This window comes from Nanorana parkeri, unplaced genomic scaffold (assembly GCF_000935625.1).
Source record: "Nanorana parkeri isolate BGI_ZX_2015 unplaced genomic scaffold, ASM93562v1 scaffold378, whole genome shotgun sequence".
Lineage (NCBI taxonomy): Eukaryota > Metazoa > Chordata > Amphibia > Anura > Dicroglossidae > Nanorana > Nanorana parkeri.
Window position 1 is genome coordinate 252,149 of NW_017306646.1, and position 23,309 is coordinate 275,457.

Here is a 23,309-nt window from a genome sequence, read left to right on the forward strand (position 1 = left end):
GTAGGATTCATACAGTTATCTAAATTAAAGGATATTTTGTCAAACAAATATGTCGTTCTCAAGAGACTGAAGCCTGTAGCAACAGACTTTTTAAATCAAAGCATTGCTTGACCTAATTACACTAAGACATACATGGCAGCAAAGATCATAAAGATGCCCAGAAGCTTAAAAAGCATATTAAATGAACCATGGGTCATTTCATTATCCACATTGCGGGTCTTTGTTGGCTTTATGATGCGGTCCTTCTGAGTTAGAATGGCTTTCCTGGCATCCCTCCATTGCCCTGGTCCACACAGGCGATACTGGTAAGGTGTACATGGGCCAAATAATACCTGCCAGGCCAGTTTGGGATCTGACAGGAAAAGCTGCTTAATATTGGGTATGCAGCCTATCTCAGCGGCAATTTCATCCATGTACGGTACATAATCCACCTGTATGGTATGGCGCTCACTTTTGACGTACCTGAAACAAGAGGTCATAGACAATACACTAAATAAATATTCCCTCAAACCTTTACTATTTTTTTTTATATTGTTAAGGACAATGCTCCCTGTTTAACAGCTGTGCTCCTGTGTTTTCATCCTGTCTCCCAGGTGTCCAGTGGACACTATAAGTGACCTGTAAACCCTGTCACTGTCAGAGCCATTTTTGCATTTTAGGCCTGAAAATTGCTTACCCCCCAAAAAAATGTATATTTTTTTCTAAAAGCAAACACAATAGAAAATAAAATGGTGGTATTTGCATTTTTTTAACATGAAAATCAATGTTATTCACTGCACCTGTCAGTGGTCATAATGTTACAGCTGGTCGGTGTATTTGAGTGTCATCAGCATAGTAGGGTTGCCACCCGTACGGGAATGACCCAGACAGTCCGGGTTTGGAATCCTGTGCCCAGGTACAAGCCCGCAGTGCGATCGAACGTGTGGCAAAACTTTGCCAGAGTTCCGTTTAACTGCAAACGCAAAAATAGGGCAAGCCCTATTTTTTGTGTTTGCAGTGGAACGGAACGCTGGAAAAGTTTTGCCAAGCGTTCGATCGCACTGCGGGAGTGGAAGTGGTGCTATTGAATACAATGCACCGACACGCCCCCTCCTGCCCCTAAATGCGGGGGGAAGTTTCACAGCGATCGCGGTGCATTCCAGCAGCTACCGCTCTGGAACGCACGCACTTTCATGTGAACAAGGCCTTAGTATTTAACATAAAACATGCCCCCATTAAAAAATGCCACAGTTAACCAGTGACATGTTTTGTGGTGGCGTCTTTTATGTGCTATTGTACATATCATCCAAAACAGGCGTCCAGATTGCATGTTAGTACAAAATCCATTTTATTGATAGTTGCCGCTCAATCGACAAGCGCTTTTGGGGCCGCGCAGGGTCCCCTTCATCAGGCTCAGAAATGGGCTTGCAGTTTGAATGACAACTATCAATAAAATGGATTTGCACTATAGATGTACCGATATTAATGTCGGTGCAGATACTGGGTATTTGGGTGGGTACTTGTACTCGTCCAAATGTTCCGATACCTTCCCCAATACCGAAACTTCCTGTCAGAGGGAGATTTCCCTTTGACCGGCAGTGCCAAGGGATCATACAGCCGACTTCCTTTCCAATCAGGAAGCCGGGTGGTGGGTTATGACCTGCCTCCTGGCTTCCTGGTTGGCCTGGCTTCCTAACCGATCAGGAAGCCAAGCAGTACGTTATGACTCGCGTTCCGGCCTCCTGCTCGGTCAGGAAGCCACGCTGCCTAGAAAAAAAGTGAAGCCAACTTCCTAGCCAATCAGGATGCTGTGAGGTAGGTCGTGACGTGCCTCCTGACTTCCTGATTGGCAAGGAAGCCAGCTTCACTTGCTGGTAGGCAGCCTGGCTTCCTAATCAATCAGGAAGCCCAGTGGTACGTCATGACTCATGTCCTGGCCTCCTGATTGGTCAGGAAGCCACGCTACCTAGAAAAAAAGTGAAGCTGGCTTCCTAGCCAATCAGGAAGCGGGTTGACATCATGACTCGCCGCCCCTCTTCTTGATTGGTCAGGAAGCTGGGTAGCCTCTGAAGCCGGTTTCTTTCACTTGAACACCGGCTTCACAGGAAATCCGGAAGCCAGGCTCAGGGTCATGATCCGCCGAACGCCTTCCTGATAATTGGGGCACAAGGCACCAGTATCGGTACTTGGTATCGGCGAGTACCAAAAAAAAAAAATACCGGTACTCGTACTCTACACAAAAAAAATGGTATCGGTTAGGGATGCACCGATATATCGGCAATCGAAACATATCGGCCGAAAATGGCACTTTTGGCTATATGCTGAAAATGCAATTTTTCTGCCGATACAGCGCTGGGCGCTGCTCGGTGTCGGTGTAGGGCTGGAGAGAAAGTGTGACAGCTGGCCGAGCGCTGCGAGCGTCCGGCGTCTCTCCTGTCACACCGCTAAGCCTCCTGTCACAGAACGGCAGAGCGGTGTGTGGGCGGGGACAGGCCACGCTGTCACAGGAGGCTGAGCTCTCCTCCATACACCGCTCGCTCAGCCTCCTGTGACAGAGGAGAACGGGTACAAGCAGTCAGTGATTGCTGAGTGTTTGTATATAATTGAAGACAGATTATGATTACTATATCCTCAATTGTGAATGAATAGGAGGTGATCTACAGCACCTCCTGTTCATTCATAGTTGTGGTTATAGTAAACATACTATGTTCTCATGTTATGAATGAACAGGAACACTCACTATAGAGGACTCCTGTTCATTGATAACAGGGGATACAGAAAAAGAGATTAAAGTGACATTAAACCCTCAGTTTCTTTAACATAAAACAATACTGTAATGTGTGCCTTACTGTAATCCATGGTTGTTTGCTTTCTCTTTGCTGCTCTTCCTTTTAAATCTGTATCTGTTCATCTGCCTCATGCTGGGCAGAACTTCTGTTTTGCAGCAGACAGCCTTGTCTCGGGAATGGCTACATGGTGTCTGTGTGTGCCGTGTCAGAATAGAAAAAAATATATATATTTTTTGCCCATTGGAATGCATTGCTAGATTCCTATTGGCTATTTCAATTTGCAATAGCCAATAGTAAACTAGCATTGTACCGGCCCTCTGCTGATACTAAATAGCCCGTACAGCACCCCTTCGGTTCTGCTGAACCGAAGGTGTCCTGGGGCCGAAGCTAGCCGAAGGATCGGCCGAAGCTACGGCTAGATCCTTCGGCAGCTTCGTGAATAGACCCCTTAGCCTTTAATAGTGAAGATCCAGATTCTTAGTTATCATATTATTGTCTAACCTTTTCTGCATGTCTTCCTTTCTCTTATTGACCTCTTCCTTCATTTTCTCCATGGATGGAAGCTTGGTTAGACCTAAAACAAATGCAGACATAGTTAAACATAACATTTAAAGGCCAACTCCTGGCACAGATCGTTTTATTTTTTTATCTTTAATTTTACATTTACACTGTCACTTTTTGTTACTTCAGCAGCTCGCTAAGCTCCATAGAAAATTCACATTATGTGCATTTGGAGTCACACTACATTGGAATGGGGTCTATAAACCAAACCAGTTCCAGGGTTATGACTCCACTCCCCTTATTCTGTTGTGCCATTCACAAAGCACAGCACAATCATAATGACTGGAATCTTGACAACATGCAAGAAAACACAAAGCAGGCACCACCTCCTAGTGCAGTATGTTTATTGACCAAATGAGGAAATATTGAGAATATTTGTGAATGGCAACATAGAGTGAGGGGAGCACAACATCAGAACAGATGTCATTCAAAGACCCTGTTCTGATGCAGCAGAAGCTCGAAGTGCAGCTTCCCCTGTACATATCGGGAGCTCTTGGGGGAGCTTAGAGAGTTCCTGAATTAATGACTGAGAAAAAAAAATGTCAGCCATAATGTGAGAATTAAAGATTTTTGAAAAATACATTTAGCTGTACATTGAAATGGGATCTAATGGATAGTTTAAACACTTTTAATTTCTTTAGGCAACCTATAGGCAGGGGCATTGCTTCAACCAGCAATTTTGCATATTGATTTCAGGGAGAATGATTCAGACGACATGCAGCCAAATGCTCTCATTACATGTACTATATATGGCAAAATTATTTTCGATAAATGCGACAAACCGTCCAATGCACAATAATTGTCTAAGCCATTTTTTTTACTTTGGCTAAGGTAGGAAATGGTTAAAACACCTGTATTTTTTTTGGGGGGGGGGTTTATATCTGTGTTCCAATGGGTTGATTTTGTTTCACTTCCTGACACAACAAGAAGTAAGATGAAATAATTTCTCCAAATTGATGGAAATCCCCTCTTATTATCAGAACAAGTGTGTCCATTGGAAGGTTTTGGTGACAACTCAAAATTTTGGATTTCCCATCATTTTCAGTGATTCTCTGCAAGAGACACAGGAATATAAACTTGACCAGGGTTCTAACCTTTCACTACCCTATCTAAAACAAAAACAAAAGTGCTGCCTTTAGATACACTTTTACATGTTTACAAATTACCTTTTCAATTGCTATTCAACTGAATTATGTGCACCATTTACAACATATGTGCTATAGAATATGTTACATCTCCAAATAGGTTTGAAACCAAACTCCAGTGAAAAAGCTAAAGACACAGATTAAAACCATGTAAGGCAGCTGTTTCACCTGCCAAATCATTTGTATTTCTGTCTATCTATATATAATAATAATAATAATAATATCCAGTTCTGAGATTTACACAGCTATACCACATATCACAGCTTTGTCTGGCAGGACAGGAGACCTTATTCTGTTCTTCTGCAGTTCAGTCTCCTTCCCACCCCAGCCTGTAAGGGCTTGTTCACACCAAATGCAGACCAGATCTGCATGAGTTTCTGCACACGCAGTTCAGTGGGTTGTGCCACATTTTTGCAGCGCTTATTGCCGCTTTTTTGATGAGTTCCGGGCCGTTTTTGGTTAAAATGGGCTTTCAGTGCGTTCCAGGGCATTTGCATGTGTTTTTGATGCGTTTGCATGCGTTCCAGAGCAGGTAAAATATGGCTTGCTGCAGTTTTTTTTACATGCTCTGGACCTGAACGCTGCGGTGTGAACTAGAGCCCAAAATACTATTGGAATACATTGGATGCAGTTTTGATCCGGTCTGTAACTGCCCTACTCTGCTCCTGGAACACGCTTGGTGTGAACAAGGCTTTAATGGACAATGAAAGGAGAAGCAGCATGCTGAGGAGCTCATCTCTATATCACTCTGTGTTCTCCTCCTATCAGCATTCTCCTTGCACTGCAGCTCAAATGACTAGCTCCTTATGCTGGACCCCCCTTTCCTAGTTTGAATACTGCTGTACAGGGACTACATGCGGCTGATACTAAATCAAATTCAGGTACTTACATTGTTATGTTACATTAATACTAGGGCTGGTAATGATTAAAATGTTCGTGTTCGATTAATCAAATTTTTTTATCGATTAATTTCGATTAATTATAACGCACATACAGATCCAACTACATTGGCCTACACACACACTCAAACAGTATGAGGGGAATTTATCAAAACTGAAGCAAAAGTATCTGGAGCAGTTGCCTATGACAAGCAATCAGCTTCTCTCTTCAGTTTGTTCAGTTAAGGTCTAGAAATAAAAGGTGGATGCTGATTGATTGCCATAGGTAACTGCTCCAGATTCTGTCTGCTCCAGTTTTGATAAATTCCCCTCTATGTATGTTATGACTTTCAGGGCTAGTTCACACCAGTTCCAGTGCGTTCCGGCCTGATTCGTGCTGGAACGCACTGGATTGCATCTCGGCCGCCTCACTGCATTCTGGGGCGGGAGGAATCAATCAAAAAAATTTACAATTAATCGTTAATTTCCGCAGCCCTAATTAATACATGCAATGATGAATTCATCAATACAGAGATGCACCAATGTGTGTCTTTTTTTATCTGCTTGGAGTTCAGCTTTAATTATATTACCATTATGAATCAGTGATGAAGAAATATATTATGATTTACCTTTGAAGACTCTTGTTACCCAGCGAGCCTGAATCTCAGAGACTGGCATTATAGCACCAACTGGTTGGATGTAGCCAATGAAAGCCATTGTTGGCTTTTCCAGATGCAGAGGAAACACCATTTTATACAGAGGAATCTCATTATGCTCAACCTTTATCACAGATTCGTCAATGAAAGGGAATGAAAAATTATATCCTGTGGCAAAAATGACCACATCAATGTCTTTTTCTACGGTTCCATCTTCAAAAAAGACATCTGTCTCGGTGAAACGTTTCACATTAGTTTTCATCACCACTTTACCGGCAATAATGCGATTTGGTAAATCATCACTGATTGTTGGATGCTGACTGAAAAACCTGTAAATATAACAGATGAACTTTATTAACAAATGAAATTTTTTGCATTAAACATATCTGATGTTGTTTAATAGGAACGTGACCGAAGATACCCAGTTCTAAACTCTACTATATAATAGTGCTCACTCCATTCACCAGAATAAATGTATAGGTCATATCAGCCATGAATATGGATGAGCGAACTGGCAAAGTTCAACGAGCCCGGGGAGATGTTCACAACCTCAAATGCAGCATCAAAGCCCATTGAGATCTATTGCTGTAAAATCTACTTACTTTTTTCTGGGGGGTTTTAAGGCTAATTTTCTTTACCCTTGTTAAAAACGGCTTGGGTAGTTGGGCAATACAATGGGGGACATGTGCCACTGCAATAAAAAAAAATAAACAAATACCATTCAGAGGGGACAGAATTCGATGCTGGTTTACAGACATCAGCCAGGGGCAGGCTTTCACTAAACTGCGAACAGGCTGGATTCCGGTCGAATTCATGGGCGACCCAAACCTGAAGCTCATCCCTAGTCATGATTTCTGACTTTAAACACTGCATGCTAGACATGTGCACTGCCAAAAAATTCGTTTAGTTTCGTTTCGTTTTAAATTCGGATTTGTGTTATTTTGTTTTTCAGGATTCGGGTGTGAAAGTGAATTCGGATTCGGAATTCGGATTCGGACGAAATTCGGTAGCGTTAGTACGAACGTTCGTTTCGTTTTCTGTTCTTATTCGTTTCTTATTCGTTTCTTATTCGTTTCTTATTCGTTTGCAGCAAAAGTGACATTTGAGGGGGAAAAATTTTTTTTCTCCTTCTCTAATGTCACTTTGCTCCAACGAACGAAACGAATAAGAAACGAATAAGAACAGAAAACGAAACGAACGTTCGTGCGAACGCTACCGAAATTTCGGAAATGGAAATTCGGATTCGTTTGCATTCGTTATGTCTGTAATTCGGAATTCGGATACATCCGAATGTCCGAATTTACGAAAATTCGTCCGAATTTCGATTCGGAACGAAACGAATCGCACATGTCTACTGCATGCTTGATCTGTGTCAGGAATGACTGGGGCCACTGCATAAGCATGACAGCCATGCAGCTAGTAATTGTAGAGAGAGGTCCACATTGTCATCCTTTACATTTCACTCATTGCTGGTTTACTTTAATTTGAGATATTCAATAACCATGACAATAATTAGCACACTCACACATTACATGTATTTCAAAAGCTTTTTTAGAAAGTATCAAAAAACACTATGCATGATTATAATGCACATTTCCACATCATTGATTGTATGGCTATATTGTATTATACCTCCCCATAAGTAACAGGATATAGAATACCATATTTAAAGGTTAATTCCACCTAAAAAAAATAATACATGCACATAACATTATAAAAGAATATGCCCTTTTTATGTTTTGCATTGGAGCCAGCAAAGCATTGCAACTGCAATCAGGAGATCATGGGTGCAATTATCTGGCTCCTTCAGATTCTCCCTCCCGTTCTTGTCCATGGTATAGACATTCAGTAACATGGATGGGAGGAAGAATTAATGGACTATAAGTGTAGTAACGTCACCGCACTTGTGTTCCATTGATAACTATTAGTCCCTCAGCTCCAGTGGCTGATTGTCCAGATTATGTGAAAGGATGTGTGAATGGATGAAGCGGATGTGTGGACGGAGCCACACACAGCTGTGCCATTTTCAAAAAAGAACAGCAGACTGAAAGGTGAAACACGGTCAGAAAGATAAACTTAGCTTTCAACAATATATACATATAGTATAAAAACCATGCCCAAAGGTGTATAAGCAAAAGAGATTATAATGCAAAGATTCTATGAAAATAGCATAGAAATAGCAAGAGAGATATAAACAAGGCTTTCTTAACTGTCAGTGTAGGCAGGTTGTTAAATTGGTCAGCACAGTATGTCTGCAGTAGATGTATGTATAGATGTACATGATCTTTTAACTCATTCCTTTCCAGTTTCCCTTTTCTGAATTCTTCTGAGACCTTATTAATAATACGTTTTAAGAAAGAATAGAAAACCTCATTACCTGTGTTCAGGTTTTAGACCAAAGTTGTCATGGTCAACTCTGGAGTTGAATTTATTCTCCATGTAGGAGTTAATCATCGATGGAAAAGTGCATTGCAAAATAGCATTGAAGCGACTGAAAAAAACTATGTCCAATGGAAAGCCATTATCACAAACACGATTCACCAACCAGGCCCCTTTCCTAGTGCTCAGGAATACCTTAAAAAAAAAGAGATGATGCTGAAATCTTGATAATATTTAAATATAATCAATTAAATAATATTAAAAGTGCGCCAACTTGGTCCCAGACAGGATAGGGGAAGAAATATGTACCAGGAAATATCATCATGAAATCAACTATGAATGAAACATCACTACAGTATTTAAATTAGGAGAACACATGGGGGGGGTTTATCAAAACTGGAGCAGACAACAATCTGGAGCAGCTGCGCACAGCAACCAATCAACTTCTCTCTTTAATTTTCAAATCTTAACTGAACAAACTGAAGAGAGAAGCTGATTGGTTGCCATTGGCAACTGCTCCAGTTTCTGTCTGCTGCAGTTTTGATAAATTCCCCCCATACTATGTATTCAGGAGACACTTGAGGAATACTGTAAATTCTTGTAATATAGCATTAAGAAGCTTACAAGTAAGCAACAAGGGGGCTTACAGAGAGCTAAAGATTCACTTGACTAAGCTACCATAATTTCTTACAAACAGACTGTCAAACATCCACCTTACAATGAGCCAGAACTCAAAAAGTGAGGATTTGCTATGCTAAAGAGAATGAAATGGTTATATGTATAAGGAGGGGAAAAAAATTTCAACACTGGGCTGGTAAGAGTGTAAAATGCTTTAACTGAAAAGTACAGAAGGTATGTTTTTGAGCATGCGGAGCTATGATTCTGGTTGTTCCAAGGTTACAAATTGGATCTGTACAGTGACTTTGTCAGATTGGAGTATCATATGTTAACTTGAATCATGGTGAGAAAGTTATAACACTCTTTCTGAACTGTATTTTTGTACACATATTGCAGGTAACTGTTTTTTAGCACTGTGACCGGCTTGGCCGGCTCAATGCTGATTGGCCGGGAAGCAGGCTCCATGTTCCCTCGCGGCACTGCCGGTCAGAGGAAATCCGGTATTGGGCTAAGTATCAGAGCATTTGGGTGAGTACGAGTACTCGCCTAAATACTCAGTATTGGCATCGATACTAATTTCGGTATCAATGCATACCTAGTATATATGTTACTTTATACCCAGAGCTGTTGTTTTTGTACACACCATCCTGAAGAAGTTGCCACTGTTATATGTGAAATGCGTTTAAAGTGTTTTACCTATATATATTAATATAAATAAAATACTTTTCAGAACCACAAATCTAGTCTTGGACCTTCTCAACGAATGGGCGCCTCTGTTGACCTAGTTATTTCCTAATTTTTGGGACCTCCTCTATCCACATATGTTAAATTTAGTTAGTTTCTAGAACAATCACAGGCAGGATTTCCCCCTACTCTGAGAAGAAGGTAATTACTTACCTGCTTAGCTACAGCGCTGAGTTCCACCACCAGATCAACTGCAGTGTTTCCAATACCAATCACTATTATCTTTTTGTTTTTGAAAGTGTCCGGATTTTTGTAGTCACGGCTATGAAAGTACTGACCTTTAAAGTTTTCAATGCCTGTAAACAACATCACAGAAATATTGTTTAACTGAAACTTGTTTAAATTAATCTATACCCTTGTTTTATCACGGTAATGCTGTGAATTGGAACATTAGGTGCTTTATAAGTGTATTACATTATAGACTGGGTTTTACAATAGACATAGTAAATGTTAAGTACAGCAGTAAACATTTCAAGTGCAGATTTGTAAAAGTAGAATTTAAATGTAAATATTTTTATTACAATATTAGGGCTTATGCACACAGCTGCCTGTGGGTGTGCAACAAAAATTGCAGTGTATTTTCTGTATGCAGGGTATATGACGGACTTGCCTAAACGTGCACATATGTATAGCGTACAACCCCAAGGGCAGACAATCTGCATTCCGGGTGTGCAACCATATGCCATTGACTTTTATAGGAGGTTGTATGCATGCACATGAGCCCTTAGAATTTTGAGCTTAATGTAAATCTATGCCAACAAAATCCAAATTCTAATATAACATATAAACAATGTTTATGACAAGCTCAATAAAACTCAAGGTAGAAACTGTTGGTCTTTCCTTCACCAAATTTGTTTTAGGATAAAAGAACGTACACATTATAATGAACCTTTTATTGTGAAGGATTCAATGTTCAATGTCAAACTAAAACACCTCTACAGAAAGATAGCTGCGCTGTGAACAATCTTTGAATCGTATAATAACAATAACAGGTTCTTATTTAGATTTCATCTCCTAGAGCAAAATGTCGTAACCGGGGGTATCCATATCCCTTGGGAGGTATGGCAAACAAATAATAGGGATGTAGGAATAGAGACTAGGGATGTAGGACTCTAAGGGGTCTATTCACGAAGCTGCCGAAGGATCTGGCCGTAGCTTCGGCCGATCCTTCGGCTAGCTTCGGCCCCAGGACCCCTTCGGTTCAGTAGAACCGAAGGGGTGCTGTACGGGCTAATGATCTAATAATCCTATCATTAGATTATTAATTATCACTGTTATCAATACAAATTAAGATGACTGCCATTCCATATGCATCCATCAGACAGATCATAGGTGTAATGTTGACTTGTTACTCCAGACATATTGGAAAATTTGGATTGTCTCTGATTCAATATGCCAGGTTTCTTAACTCTAACTAGAGATCAAGCCTGAAAGTGTCCTTCTCTCACACCATGTTTCCAAACAATATACTGTATGTCTTACTTTTATCTTGCTCACTTTTAACAACCTTAGTAACTCATGATTACAGAGGCATTCGACTTGGTGGGAGTTGTATGTCTACAACATGTAGTTTAGTATACATTTGTTTGCCATGTAGTAGTTCAGCGGATGTTGCTTGAGTTTTTGAAGATCTAGTCTCTCTGTAGACATGTAGAACTGTGTAGTGAAAACTTTCAGAACTTTACACCATTTCGGTTGCGCTGCATTTTTCTGCCTACCACCGCACATGTATGGTGTGAATAGGGCACATAGAAAACAATTGCACAATTTCTAGCCATTTATTGTAATAATCCATTAATATAATAGCAAGTCACAGATGCACAGGTGCCTCTGTGAATGAACTATTATATAAATAGCAAGCTCTTTTCAAGCAGAATAAGGAAATGTCACTATCTGGAGTGGTGGAATCTGTGACTGCAGACTTTTCATGAGTCTAGCAAGTAACACAAGAGTGTATGACAGTTAGTACTTCTATCAGGAAAGTTTATCCATTCCTGGCCACCAATATAGTTCATGTAGACTTTGCTTTGTTTTTACAATTCTTTGATGACTCTCATGTGCAAGTTGTATAAGGCACTCTCTCAAGGTTTCTGGTAAGCGATGAAATCCATGGACAATATAGGCATCAACTAAGGTTAGTTCATGTCTAATCCTGTAGTAAGGTAACAGAACAGGATTTATTTTCTGAGTCTGGTAAATTGCTTTGTAGAATGTCCCATAATTGCACTTGTAATAAGACATGCCAGACAAGTTTGTTTGAACTCAGATGCCATAACTGCATCTATATCAGCAAATGCAACAACTGCAACATCCTTATTCTGTGTATTAGGAGCTGCTGGTAAAAGTAACCAAACAATTAGCAGTAGCATTTTTCAAACCTATTTTGTATTGTACTGTGTAGTTAAAATTTAGTAGGCTTTTTGACCATCTGGCTATAGACACTCCTGCTCACTCTAATCCGTTTGTGGTAAGCAGTGTAGTTAAAGGACTATGGTAGGTTCACAAGGTAACCTATCAACCCCACAGGTATGTTCTTCATTTTTCTGTTGCCCAAACACATTCTTGGGCTTCTTTTTACAGTATAATTATTTCTGCTTCTGTAAGGGTTTTAGATACAAAAGCAACATCTTCTCCACCTGTTTTCATATCACTGTGTCAGGACTGCACCCTAACCTGAAGCAGTACTGTAGTAACAATAGTAATTAGAGAAGGATCAAATAATGCTACTGCTGGACTGCTCATGATGAGCTGTTTAATTGTTTTAAAACTGTGCTGGGTGGTCTCTGACCAGATCATGCTTGCTTTTCCATGTAGTAATGCTTTCAATGGCTCTGCTACTGTGGAATAATTGGGAATAAATTTGCAATACTACAATGTAATGTCTGAAAGTCAGATGGAGCAGGAGTTCCTCCACATGCTTTCACACATGCAGGAAAACAGTGCATTTTGAGATATAATCTGACCTAATAATAACAGTTGAGTTTCTCTAAAGCAGCATTTCAAAAGATTGAGTTGCAGTCCTGCAGATTCTATGCAATTTAGAGCGGTTGTAAAGGTGCTTGTTGTGACGATCTAGAGTTGCGCTGGATACAATTATGTCATTCAAACAGCACTGCACACCAGGTACATTACTGAGGATTGAAAACATTCGTTTTTTAAAACAACTGGGTGCTGAAGTTAATTCAAAAGGTACACGTTTGAAATTGAATAGGTCCTCATGGGTAGTCAATGCAGTGACGTTCCTACTTTCCTTATCAAGCAAAGTCTGGTGGTATACATTATGAAGATCCAGGATAAAAAAGGATATCGCTCCCATGAGTTCTGAAAATACTTTCTAAATGTGTGGCTAGGGGCTATGATTTCTTTCAATCACATTAGAGTAAGTGTAGTAAATTCTTCCTTTGCAAAGTATTTCTGGTATATTTCCTCAAGCAGCACAGACACAGCAGTAGTGTATCAAGCGCCAGGACAATAAAGTAGCCGTTTTTAGCAGAAGCAATAGTAATAGCTACAGTGAACTAAAGTTTCGATTGAATCGGAGCATCAAATTTATCTATACCTAAGACGGTAAACACTGGGGCAGTAACTTTAGAAACCTGTTGAGGGTTTTTACCTCAGCCACAGCAGTTTTACTATGGCTTGAAATTGTAATGGCCTTTGCTCAAGTTAGACCATGTACCAAAGGCAATCTTTCTCTAATGATGGCTGAGTTTGTTTTTTTTCTATTTGTTGTTGTCTTATCATTTCATCTTTTAGGGCACCAAACTCACAGGTAACAACCAACTCTAACAAAGCTGTTGTTAATTGTACTGTGGAATCACCATTATGCTGCCCACGTTGCCAGAATTTATATAATTCTGCAACCATGTTTTCTTTTGGCACAAAAAAAGTTATCTAAGGCAGGGAGAGCTGTATTATAGTTATCATCTGCACTGGTAGAGTACAGAAAATATGCTGTCCTTTTGCTCCCAGGCAGTGAATAATTAATTAAGGTGCAGGCTGCTGTAGAGATAGAAGAAACATCCTCGTCACCAATTTGTTGTATTCTGTAGTCTGGGCAGCAGTTTTAAAGTTCTTAGTTCAGGAGGTTCAAGTACAGGCAACCAGTAGAGTTCAGTAGAGTTAGTAGAGTTCAAGTACAGGCATCCATAAAATAAACAAGTATATCATAACAGCAACTGACTTCTAACAAGTATAGATAGTATTATACATGTAACACCTGTAAATAGTGACATAGGTGTGAACACCATTTGATCCTCATAATACATAAAATGAGCTTGAGTTGAAATGAACTGCTGAATTGGTTTTTGGCCATTACTGCTTGGAGGTTTAATAAAGCTCACTGTCAGGCGTGTAGTTGTATTCCTATTACAAATGGGGTGTTCCATTGATGAGTGTTCTCTTTAATGCAGTATATCCTTTCTGTTATTTAACTGTAAACTTACATTATGTTTCTGTTCTCAATTAAGATAAGGTGACTAGAAGAGTTCACTCAAGCCAACTCAAAACTCTGACTGCCACCAACATCCAACCCAATCTGTGGTGACAGCTGTGGTGGGAGCATTACTAACTCCTTTGTGATGAACAGCTGCAGGGCAGTGAGTGCGACTCCCCACAATTGATCGGGTTGGGAGGAGGGACTGGCGGTCATAGTCTTAAATGGGCATGGTTGAACTCAGGCGAACTGCACCAAGCCCCAGCTTATCACTAGTGACATACTCTATAAGGTATAAAGGGTTAAAAATAAAGTGTTATACACCATCTATATGTACCTGGTTATAAACCTTTTTCAGACTTCCATATAACCTGGAGCGTGTATAGATATGAAACTCCTTCAAGGGTTAAAATGGATACTTCCTTGTGAGAGGTTGCTGTCCAGGTATGCCTTTGGATAAGTTTTGATACTAGCTAAGACTCTTTTTGTAATCAGCAATTTTCTCTGCTTTGGTTAACTTTGTCTTACAGAAGGAACCCAAAACCTGCTTGAGTAGGGTAAGAATGAGTGTGCTGGTATGTATGGGGACCAAGGTATGTAGCTTCTCTACTGTTAATCTGACCTTACTAAATGGAGGTATGCAGGAGAGAGGTCTGGGAAAGAAAAGATGAGTTATTTCCATACTTGGTATTCATTTAATGAACAAGAGGGAGGATTGATAAGGAATTGTTATTTATTTATGTCATGGTATTCTGTGAAAGGGGCAAGGGGGGAAATTAATTACTCTCACCTATTCACAGAATGTGCATCTTGCGTCCTGGGAAAATAAAACAAGCAGTTTTGTGGGTGAGGGGAAGGTGAATCAGTGATTTCTTTACAGTTGCAAATACATCTCTCATCCCTGCTGCACGGGAAGATTATAACTTTGGATGGTTTTTCCAATCTTCTATTGTCCAATTTTAGTCAGCCCATGAGGACTGTAGCCTCAGTTTCCTGTTGACAGGAGTGGAACTGATTCCAGCAGGATAACACACCATGTCACAAAATCATATAAAACTGGTTTCTTGAGAATGATAATGAGTTAATTCCAAATGGACTCCACCATCACCAGATCTCAATCCAATAGCACACCTTTGGGATGTGTTGGAATGGGAGATTTGCATCATGATTGTGCAGCTGACAAATTTGCAGCAACTGTGTGATGCTATCATGTCAATATGGACCAAACTCTCTGAGGAATGTTTCCAGCACCTTGTTGAATCTATGTCACAAAGAATTGAGGCAGTTCTGAAGACAATTGTGGGTCGAACCTGGTACTAGTAAAGTGTACCTAATAAAGTGACCAGTGAGTGTAGCTTTATGAAATTAGGGGTAAAAGTCACTTAATAGAAAAGGAATGGCAAATGGTGAAATCTTCATGTGTCTGGTTATACCTTAATAAAGTGACATACCTGGAAAAGAATCAAGAGGTAATTTTGGATGTGTGTGGTGACCTGTGCACACAAGAATGGCATCAAAGACATGCTTCTCCTGTTTTCCTTCCGACTCTGTGACAACATCCCATTGGCCAGTGGTGAGAAAATCTGGATGCTTTTGAATGCTGCAAACAGCTGTCTTCATGTAAGGAAGAACAAGACATAACTCAGTTGAATACACCTACTGCTGTCAATGACAAAAGAGGCAAACAGGACATGCTAGCCATCAGCTGGCCAGTGATTATGTTTCTTTCCCATTGAGGCAAGCATAAATTAAGCCAAGTTAGTACTTTTATCAGTTAGCATTGTTCCCAACTCCTACAGAACACTTCTCCTCATGTTAAGGAGATGATGATGATGATGATGATGATGATAGGGGTTGTGTTCTTTAGTTTTAAATAATTTCCTTTACTAGGGTGACATTGCTACCCCTATATAAATATGGTACAGTGAGTGTGCGTTATCACCCTAGGACAGGAAGTATGTTACTGGCAGGATCACCCAGTTAAAGAAAATAAATAAATAATGCAGCCACCACACCCAAGTACTGTAAAGCTTCAATATATTTCAATACATTTTGTTCTTGGATTTAGATAGACTTTAAATTAGAAAAATGCATGATGGATTCTCGTTAGTTGCCTTGATTTACTGGATTTGTGAATTACCATGAACAATGAACATGAATAAGGCAGTGTATATTCTAAATACAAATCCTTCTCCATAAAAATAAAGAGGAATCCTGTTATTTAAAAATCCCATGAAGGCTTTAAGGTGTCTTTACTACAAAAATATCTACCTTATAGAAAAGGTTCACCTTTAAAAAAATAAAAAAAAATAAAACTGTCCCACTCCTTTAAATCTTTTGAGAACCCCCATGTAGGCATCAACATATTTGTATTATAGGGCTTCCAGGATAAATACATGTCATAGACATCACCGCATAAACCAGAATGTATCATTCTAAAAGATACCCAATTTTAACTGGGTTTACAACATATTATCCACATATATATTTATAATAATTACCTTGAAACGGATGTATTTTAGCAGTTGAAAATGTTCAGCATATTGCCGGAAATACTGCAGCACCTTTGAATTGTGCATGTAATTGGGGTAGTCGTCTGGTATTGGGTAATCGCTGTAACACATCATTTCCTTAGATGTGTTAATGATAACAGAATTGTAAATACTGGCTCTGTCATCTTCAGGAACTTCCTGCAATTAACATCATACAGCAGAAATTCAGATTATAGACCAGCTAGGCTACTGAAGTCAGATCATTGAAAAAACAGTGGTTATAGTAAGGCTTTCTGTCATGTATTGTATACTTTTGTGATGCTCTTTTTATTTTTTTCAGAATATAGGTGCTGTAAAAAATTAAGTCTTTGGTTCTAATTTTAAATATCTTAACTGGTTTTAGAAAACAAGCTTCAAACATCCTCTCTTGATAGATTTATTATACATGACAGGAATAGTATGTTCTATCAACAGGGTGTGCATTTAGAATGCCTGGAATTTGGCCGCAACATCAGTTTGGGCTTTGTGCTTCCAAGTTTGGCATCAGTTGAAGGTTCTGTTTTTCCCCTCTGGCAGTGAATTCTCTTAACTGATTATATCAAAAGCAGTTAGTTAAATAGAACCTTTCATCAAAACAAAAATGTGTTACATAAGCCCATTAGAACGGGCATTTGTTCAGCCCAACTCGGTGGCCAATAAAGAGTGGTCATGTAACTTTTGAAAGTGCATGGGGGGTTGAGTTCAGGGGTGCCCAGAGTGAAAAAGTTTTGATAAAAAGTAAAACTATTAGTTAACTTTATCTTTTTAATGCTGGAATGCCATCAGACTTAAAGCTGAACTCTAGGCAAACAGCACAACTCACAGTTAAAATACATATATACAGGAGCTTTTTTACCTCTCAAAGGATTTCTATTACTTTCTGTCCGGTCATAATATGCTGCTTGGCCATTGAACCATAACCATCAGAAAAGACAATCATGGTGGGATTTTGCAAAAGCCAGTCTTCCCCCACTATAAAAGGGTTTAAAGCCATCATAGGGTCAGTGAAATGAAGCTGCTGAATTTGCTTCACCCCATAGACTTCAGGTTCTCTGAATTTCTAACATGATTCACCAAATATCTGTGTTAATTGAAACTGGACAGATTTGCTCATCCCTAGTGTCCAAGTCCAAAAAGGATGCTTATAACCGCACACACAAACTGCAGTATTTAGCAGTTACTGCATGTAAAAAAGATGCATAAACAGGGGTCTAGACTATAATGGTAAAAAGCAGTAATACCGGTTTACAGGCAGACTTCAGGTGCAGTAAACCACACTGAAGTGCTGGTATATAAACAATCCCTTATACGTTGTTAAGAAAGCCTGTTTGATTCAATTGTACTAAACAAGTAGTATTAGTCATCTATTTTATAGTTCTAGAAGGTTTACTTACATAGATATAATAAGTAAAAGTGTGTATGTATGCATATATATATATATATATATATAATATATAATAATATACACCAATATCTCCACTCTTATCAAAGCACATAGGCTCCAAACCTTCATCGAGACAGCATTTGATAGCAGTCAGTCCACTGCATCCTGCACCAAATACCGCGACTCTTTTAACCATGGTGGAATTCTAGTTGATATGATGAACTGGAATTCTGTAAAACAAGAAGTTAACATAAGCAATTTTTTTGGAAGCAGGGTCAATGTCAAAATTATTTTAATAGTCATTTTAAATGATCACTTACAGGGAATATGTTTATAGTAGGGATGCACTGATACAGGTTTTTCGGTATCGAGTACAAGTACCGATATTTTGCTTTCTGTACTCGCCCATACCGAGTACAGATACCGGAGTCGTCAACATCAGGAAGCCGGGCAGCGGGTAATTACCTTACCTTAATTAAACCAATGTGCCCCTTTTTGGACCAGAACGGGAGATTTGCTTACACAATAGTTAATAAATACCTGCCTAGATAAAAAGAAAATTGAAAGATTTGCTTCTGATGATGTCTGTCTACTGAAAGATTGAACACATGTCTAACATAAGTAATAGTCATTTGGCTTCAATCTGAGTTTATGTTGAGGATGACTGTGAATATTTCCTAGATACTTTATGACCTTCTTCATTGTCTTACACACTTGTACACTCTACAATAATTTGAATTATATTCATAGTTTCCCAATGCCTCGCCATTGGAGAGACTGTCCTTTATTACTTCTCAAATGTGCCTCTTTTGTAGAAATATGAATAAATAAATGTACTATATATTGTAAAGCGCTGCGCAAACTGCCTGAATTGTTCATTTTACACTGAACTATTTAACCATTCTACAGATTATCACATTGTTCAGTTTCAAACTCTAACAAAACAGAGAAGTAGCCATGAGAAAAAGCCCCCGTGGGTTTAAGTGATAATTCTTGCACTTAATTTCTCATTGACCACATGATTAGACGGTGCATCCTTTGCGTAGATATTGTGTTTTAAAAGGTGTCCTTCTTTCCACTCTCGGAAGACTGAGAGAATGTTTTACCTATTGTTTTATGGTATAACTGTAATTATACCAAGTGAAGATATTAAGCAAGAAACGGGGGACCAAGATGTGAATGTAGTATTTATCTAAGTTGTAGGGTTTACTGAGATGCCTGCTGGTGAGGTGGTGGTTTGTAAATATAGTCTTAAATATTAAGCTTTAGAAGAAATAACTTTTACTGATCAATTTCTTAAAGCAGAACTACAACCTCTTATCCCTTACAACCAAGGAATGTGCCATCTTAGGCTCTGTTTGGATTGCAATCGCCATGGTGCTGCACATTCAGGGCTTAAAGTGAAACTAAACTCAGGAGTTAAATCTTAAAAATGCATCCAAGTACCTTAACTATTAACAAAAATGTATCTTATTTTTGTATCACTCAGCTGTAGATCCTCAAATCATCTCTGAATTGGTGCTGGCTCTATCCTTCTTTCTGAAGAGGGGCTACTTTTGTTCTCCATGGTCTCCATGAACTGCTCCAAGCTCGCTCCTGTGATTGACTACATCACTGGCAGAACTACCAGGGTCGTAATTGCTATCGGGCCCTGGCCCTGAATTGGTGCTGACACTGTCCTTTATTCTGGAGGGTGGCTACTTTTGTTCCCCATGATCCTTTTGTGTGATATAACGTAGCCACCACTCCAAGCTCACTCCTGTGAATGGCTACAATCTCAATACACATTAGTAAACCAAACATGAGATTGTAGTCCATCACGGGAGCAAGCTTGGAGCAGTGGCTACTGTACCACACACACAGGAACCATGGGGAACAAAAGTAGCCACCCTCTAGAACAGGGGTAGCCAAACTCCGGCCCTCCAGCTGTGGTGAAACTACAAATCCCATGATGCATCTCTCTCCGGGAGTCATGTCTGTGGCTGTGAGAATCTTGCAATGCCTCATGGGATTTGTAGTTCCACCACAGCTGGAGGGCCGGAGTTTGGCTACCCCTGCTCTAGAAGAAAAGACAGTGCCAGCACCAATTCAGAGATGATTTGAGGATCTACAGCCGAGTGATAAACACATGAGCTAATTTTTGTTAATAGTTAAGGTACCTGAATACATTTTTAAGATTTAACTACTTGAGTTAAATGTCTTAAAATCAATTGTTACGGGAGACATCTAATTATTGGGGAAAATTCCTTTTTAAGACTTTCAATGCATTTCATGGCTTTTTAGCCACTTAATCAGGAATGGTTTGTGTGAACTTCTCGTACCTGTGTGTGTGAATGTCTCGCAGTTGCACACATTCCACAGTGGCGAGCAACTGAGAGTTACAAAAAGTTTAGACACCTATTCCTAATGAAGTGGCCATAGAGCCGCAAAACAAACTGAAGGTTTTAAGAAAATGATCAAAAAGATCCAGAATATTGTTACAAGCCACCACCTTACTAGGAGGCACCTTGTTAGACATACGTTTTTTCCCCCCTATAACCTATTACTGCCAGGGCCATCTTTAATATTGATTGGACATTGGGCAAACATTTTCTTGGGCACCCCCAACCCGCATCATCATAAGACTGGACACACAATGCCCCAGCAGCCCAGCCCAGCTTACCTGCCTCTGCCCTGGCGTTGTAGCTAAGTCCGGGTGTCACGTCTCACTCTTCTGATTATCACCCCCCGGCTCCCTCAGACAACTGTCTATGCAGCCTTACGCTAGCACTGATGTGTAGCGTGTAGTGTTCCCCATCATATGTACATGGAAAACATGTAGTGACCCGCATCACATGCAGACAAGCAGCATAGTGACCCCTCTCTGTGGACGTTTAGTGTTCCCTAAAACACACATGCAGCAGCCAGTACAGACATGCAGGGTCTCCCCGTCAGACACCAACTGTTTATGGTGCCCTGATTCAGGCTGTGGTCCCCTCACCCGGCAGGCTCCCTCGCCCCCATCCAGGTGCAAAGGCCAGTGAACATCAGAGTCCAGGTCATAGGAGAGCCTCCCCCTCCAGCACACACATACACACAGCATGGGAGGGGAGGCATCCACCCAGCTCTTCTCTCCGTGTGACCCGCTCTGCGATCATCCAACGCTCTGCTGTCATTGCTGAGATGTAGGGCCAGTGGTAGGAGTTTTGCAGTGCAGGACCTGTTCAAGGGGCAGCTGCTTTGGGCCCCACAACAATGAGTGGGCCCTGGGCAACTGCCCCTTTTGCCCTGCATTAAAGACGGCCCTGATTACTGCACAAACACCAGGACCACCCTACTTGGGCACCAGTGTTGAATAACCAAGCTAGCCTAGAAACCCCATCACTGGAGAGTAAGGATCTGCGTGGAGCCTGACATACTCTCCACAGGCATATTAATAGGTTGCTGGACCCACCTTAGTTCCAGAGTACCTCCTATGACAATAGACACAACCAACCGATTATTAAGAGACCCAGCCATCCAAAAATACTACTCTTTTTTTGTTTCTATATATTTTTCCCGCTCCATATTTTGGAGTCATCTTTTTAAGAGTTGTATATACCCATTATTCAGATCCGCTAACTGAACATTTTGTTACATTTAATTTGTGTGAACTGCTTCCTGATCTCGTATATCCACAGAAGATCATGAAGAAAAACTAAGCTAAGCTCATTCAGACTTGAACTTTTAAGCAGAGAATTAGAGTAACAGAGACCCCGTGGTGAGTTTAATTTACAACCTACTTTTACCTACACCATAAATTCACTCACCCTTCCTCTACTAAGCAATCTCAAATGAAAACATCATTTGTGAAGATGACCTTTGTTATTTTGTAGAGTATATAGTAGATAAGGTATGATTTGCTTGTTAAACATCTACCTTTGATATTGGTCTTGGCAGCTTGAGATTCATATGTGTCTTAGAATCTATTGTGTGGGTATCAGTTCTCTATGCAAATTTGGGAGATGAGGAATTTACTTGCATTAGATCCATGTTTCAAAATTTTATTAATTTATGCAAGTTGTGTCTTTAATTTCATATAGAAGCACACACATATCTTATTACATGAGAAAAACGTTGATAAATCAAAAACTGACAATAATATCAAATATTATATTTTTACTAACAAAATACTTTGATATGTGACAAAGAGGTATATCTTATCTTTAGTTCCTTTTTTATGCTAGCTAAATGCAAATTTTCTAACCTAGTAATTGTCAGTGGGATTTCCGTGGATGCATCTACAAGTTTCTGACTAAAATTTTCTTTAACTTGAGTGTTGACCAGAAAATCGGTGATGCCAGGGATCACAGCTCTAGGGGTATGTTGTGGTCTGCCTCTACCAGTTCTTCTCACTTCTCTACTGGCTAGTAAGGCCCCCGTTTACACTCTGCAACCAATAGGTAGACAATAACAGGAAGGGGCTAACCACAGCACATCCATGAGTGCCACAATCGCTGTTTCCTGCAATTTTCTTAATAAATTATGTTAGTGTAAAGGCATCATCACAGTCACACTGCCAGATTGTTATGTGGTCTTAAGTTAAAACCCACAGGTTCACTTTGAAGGTGACAGATTATCTTCATAACAAATACATGTAAGGCTAACAAAACATAAAAAAATTGTCAACATTCTATCACCATTACCTATGACAAATATGGCAATGCCAAGAATAACAGAAAAGGACAAAGATCAGTGTGGTACAATAAACCTTTGTCTAAAACGTAAATTAGGCAAGGCATGTGATTATCATTCTGTCAATATCACCTTTGGTTTTGCATACATGCAAAAACATCTGACATTTGTAAAAATGGCTAGCCACATTATTTTAAAAGCGCTATTGTCCTTGTTGATGATTAATAGAATCCTAATGGAACGCAGTCCATAGATGGTTTTTCCATTGCTTAAAGTTTGTATCCCTTCCTTGTGTGATGCCAGTTATCATAGTTACATAGGGGTCTATTCACGAAGCAGCCGAAGGTTCTAGCCATAGCTTCGGCTGATCCTTTGGTTAGCTTCGGCCCCAGGACCCGCTGTACGGGCTATTCACAATAGCCCGTACAGCTCCCGAACTTAGCCGATCAGCTTAGTCAAGCCGAAGGCATATGCCTTGGCTGAGCCGCGCTGAAAGCCGCGCTGGGCGGAGCCAGCCGTGATCTTACGGCTGGGCGGGGCGGGCCGCGAGCGTATCA

At 40.0% G+C, this 23,309-nt stretch overlaps 1 protein-coding gene and 1 long non-coding RNA gene across 3 annotated transcripts in view; one reads left to right on the forward strand and one right to left on the reverse strand.

Annotated features, from left to right (window-relative positions):
* Positions 1-23,309, reverse strand: part of LOC108789130 (dimethylaniline monooxygenase [N-oxide-forming] 5-like) — a 25,639-nt gene continuing 2,330 nt past the window's right edge. Inside the window, exons 1-9 of one of the 2 annotated variants that reach the window (XM_018559067.1) lie at positions 18,182-18,327; positions 17,992-18,018; positions 16,686-16,874; positions 15,636-15,798; positions 9,903-10,045; positions 8,386-8,582; positions 5,982-6,337; positions 3,270-3,342; positions 1-462 (exon numbers count right to left, since the gene is read on the reverse strand). In XM_018559067.1, coding sequence (XP_018414569.1) covers positions 117-462; positions 3,270-3,342; positions 5,982-6,337; positions 8,386-8,582; positions 9,903-10,045; positions 15,636-15,798; positions 16,686-16,874; positions 17,992-18,018; positions 18,182-18,295 — 1,608 coding nt within the window. In that variant the 5' untranslated portion in view covers positions 18,296-18,327 and the 3' untranslated portion in view covers positions 1-116. Of the gene's footprint in view, positions 463-3,269; positions 3,343-5,981; positions 6,338-8,385; positions 8,583-9,902; positions 10,046-15,635; positions 15,799-16,685; positions 16,875-17,991; positions 18,019-18,181; positions 18,328-23,309 lie in introns of those variants that run through there. The other variant, XM_018559068.1, reaches the window with a different exon arrangement.
* The window catches only part of LOC108789131, an 11,420-nt gene continuing 6,356 nt past the window's right edge, over positions 18,246-23,309 (forward strand). Inside the window, exon 1 of the long non-coding RNA XR_001941380.1 lies at positions 18,246-18,331. This is a non-coding gene — a long non-coding RNA (uncharacterized LOC108789131). The remainder of the gene's footprint in view (positions 18,332-23,309) is intronic.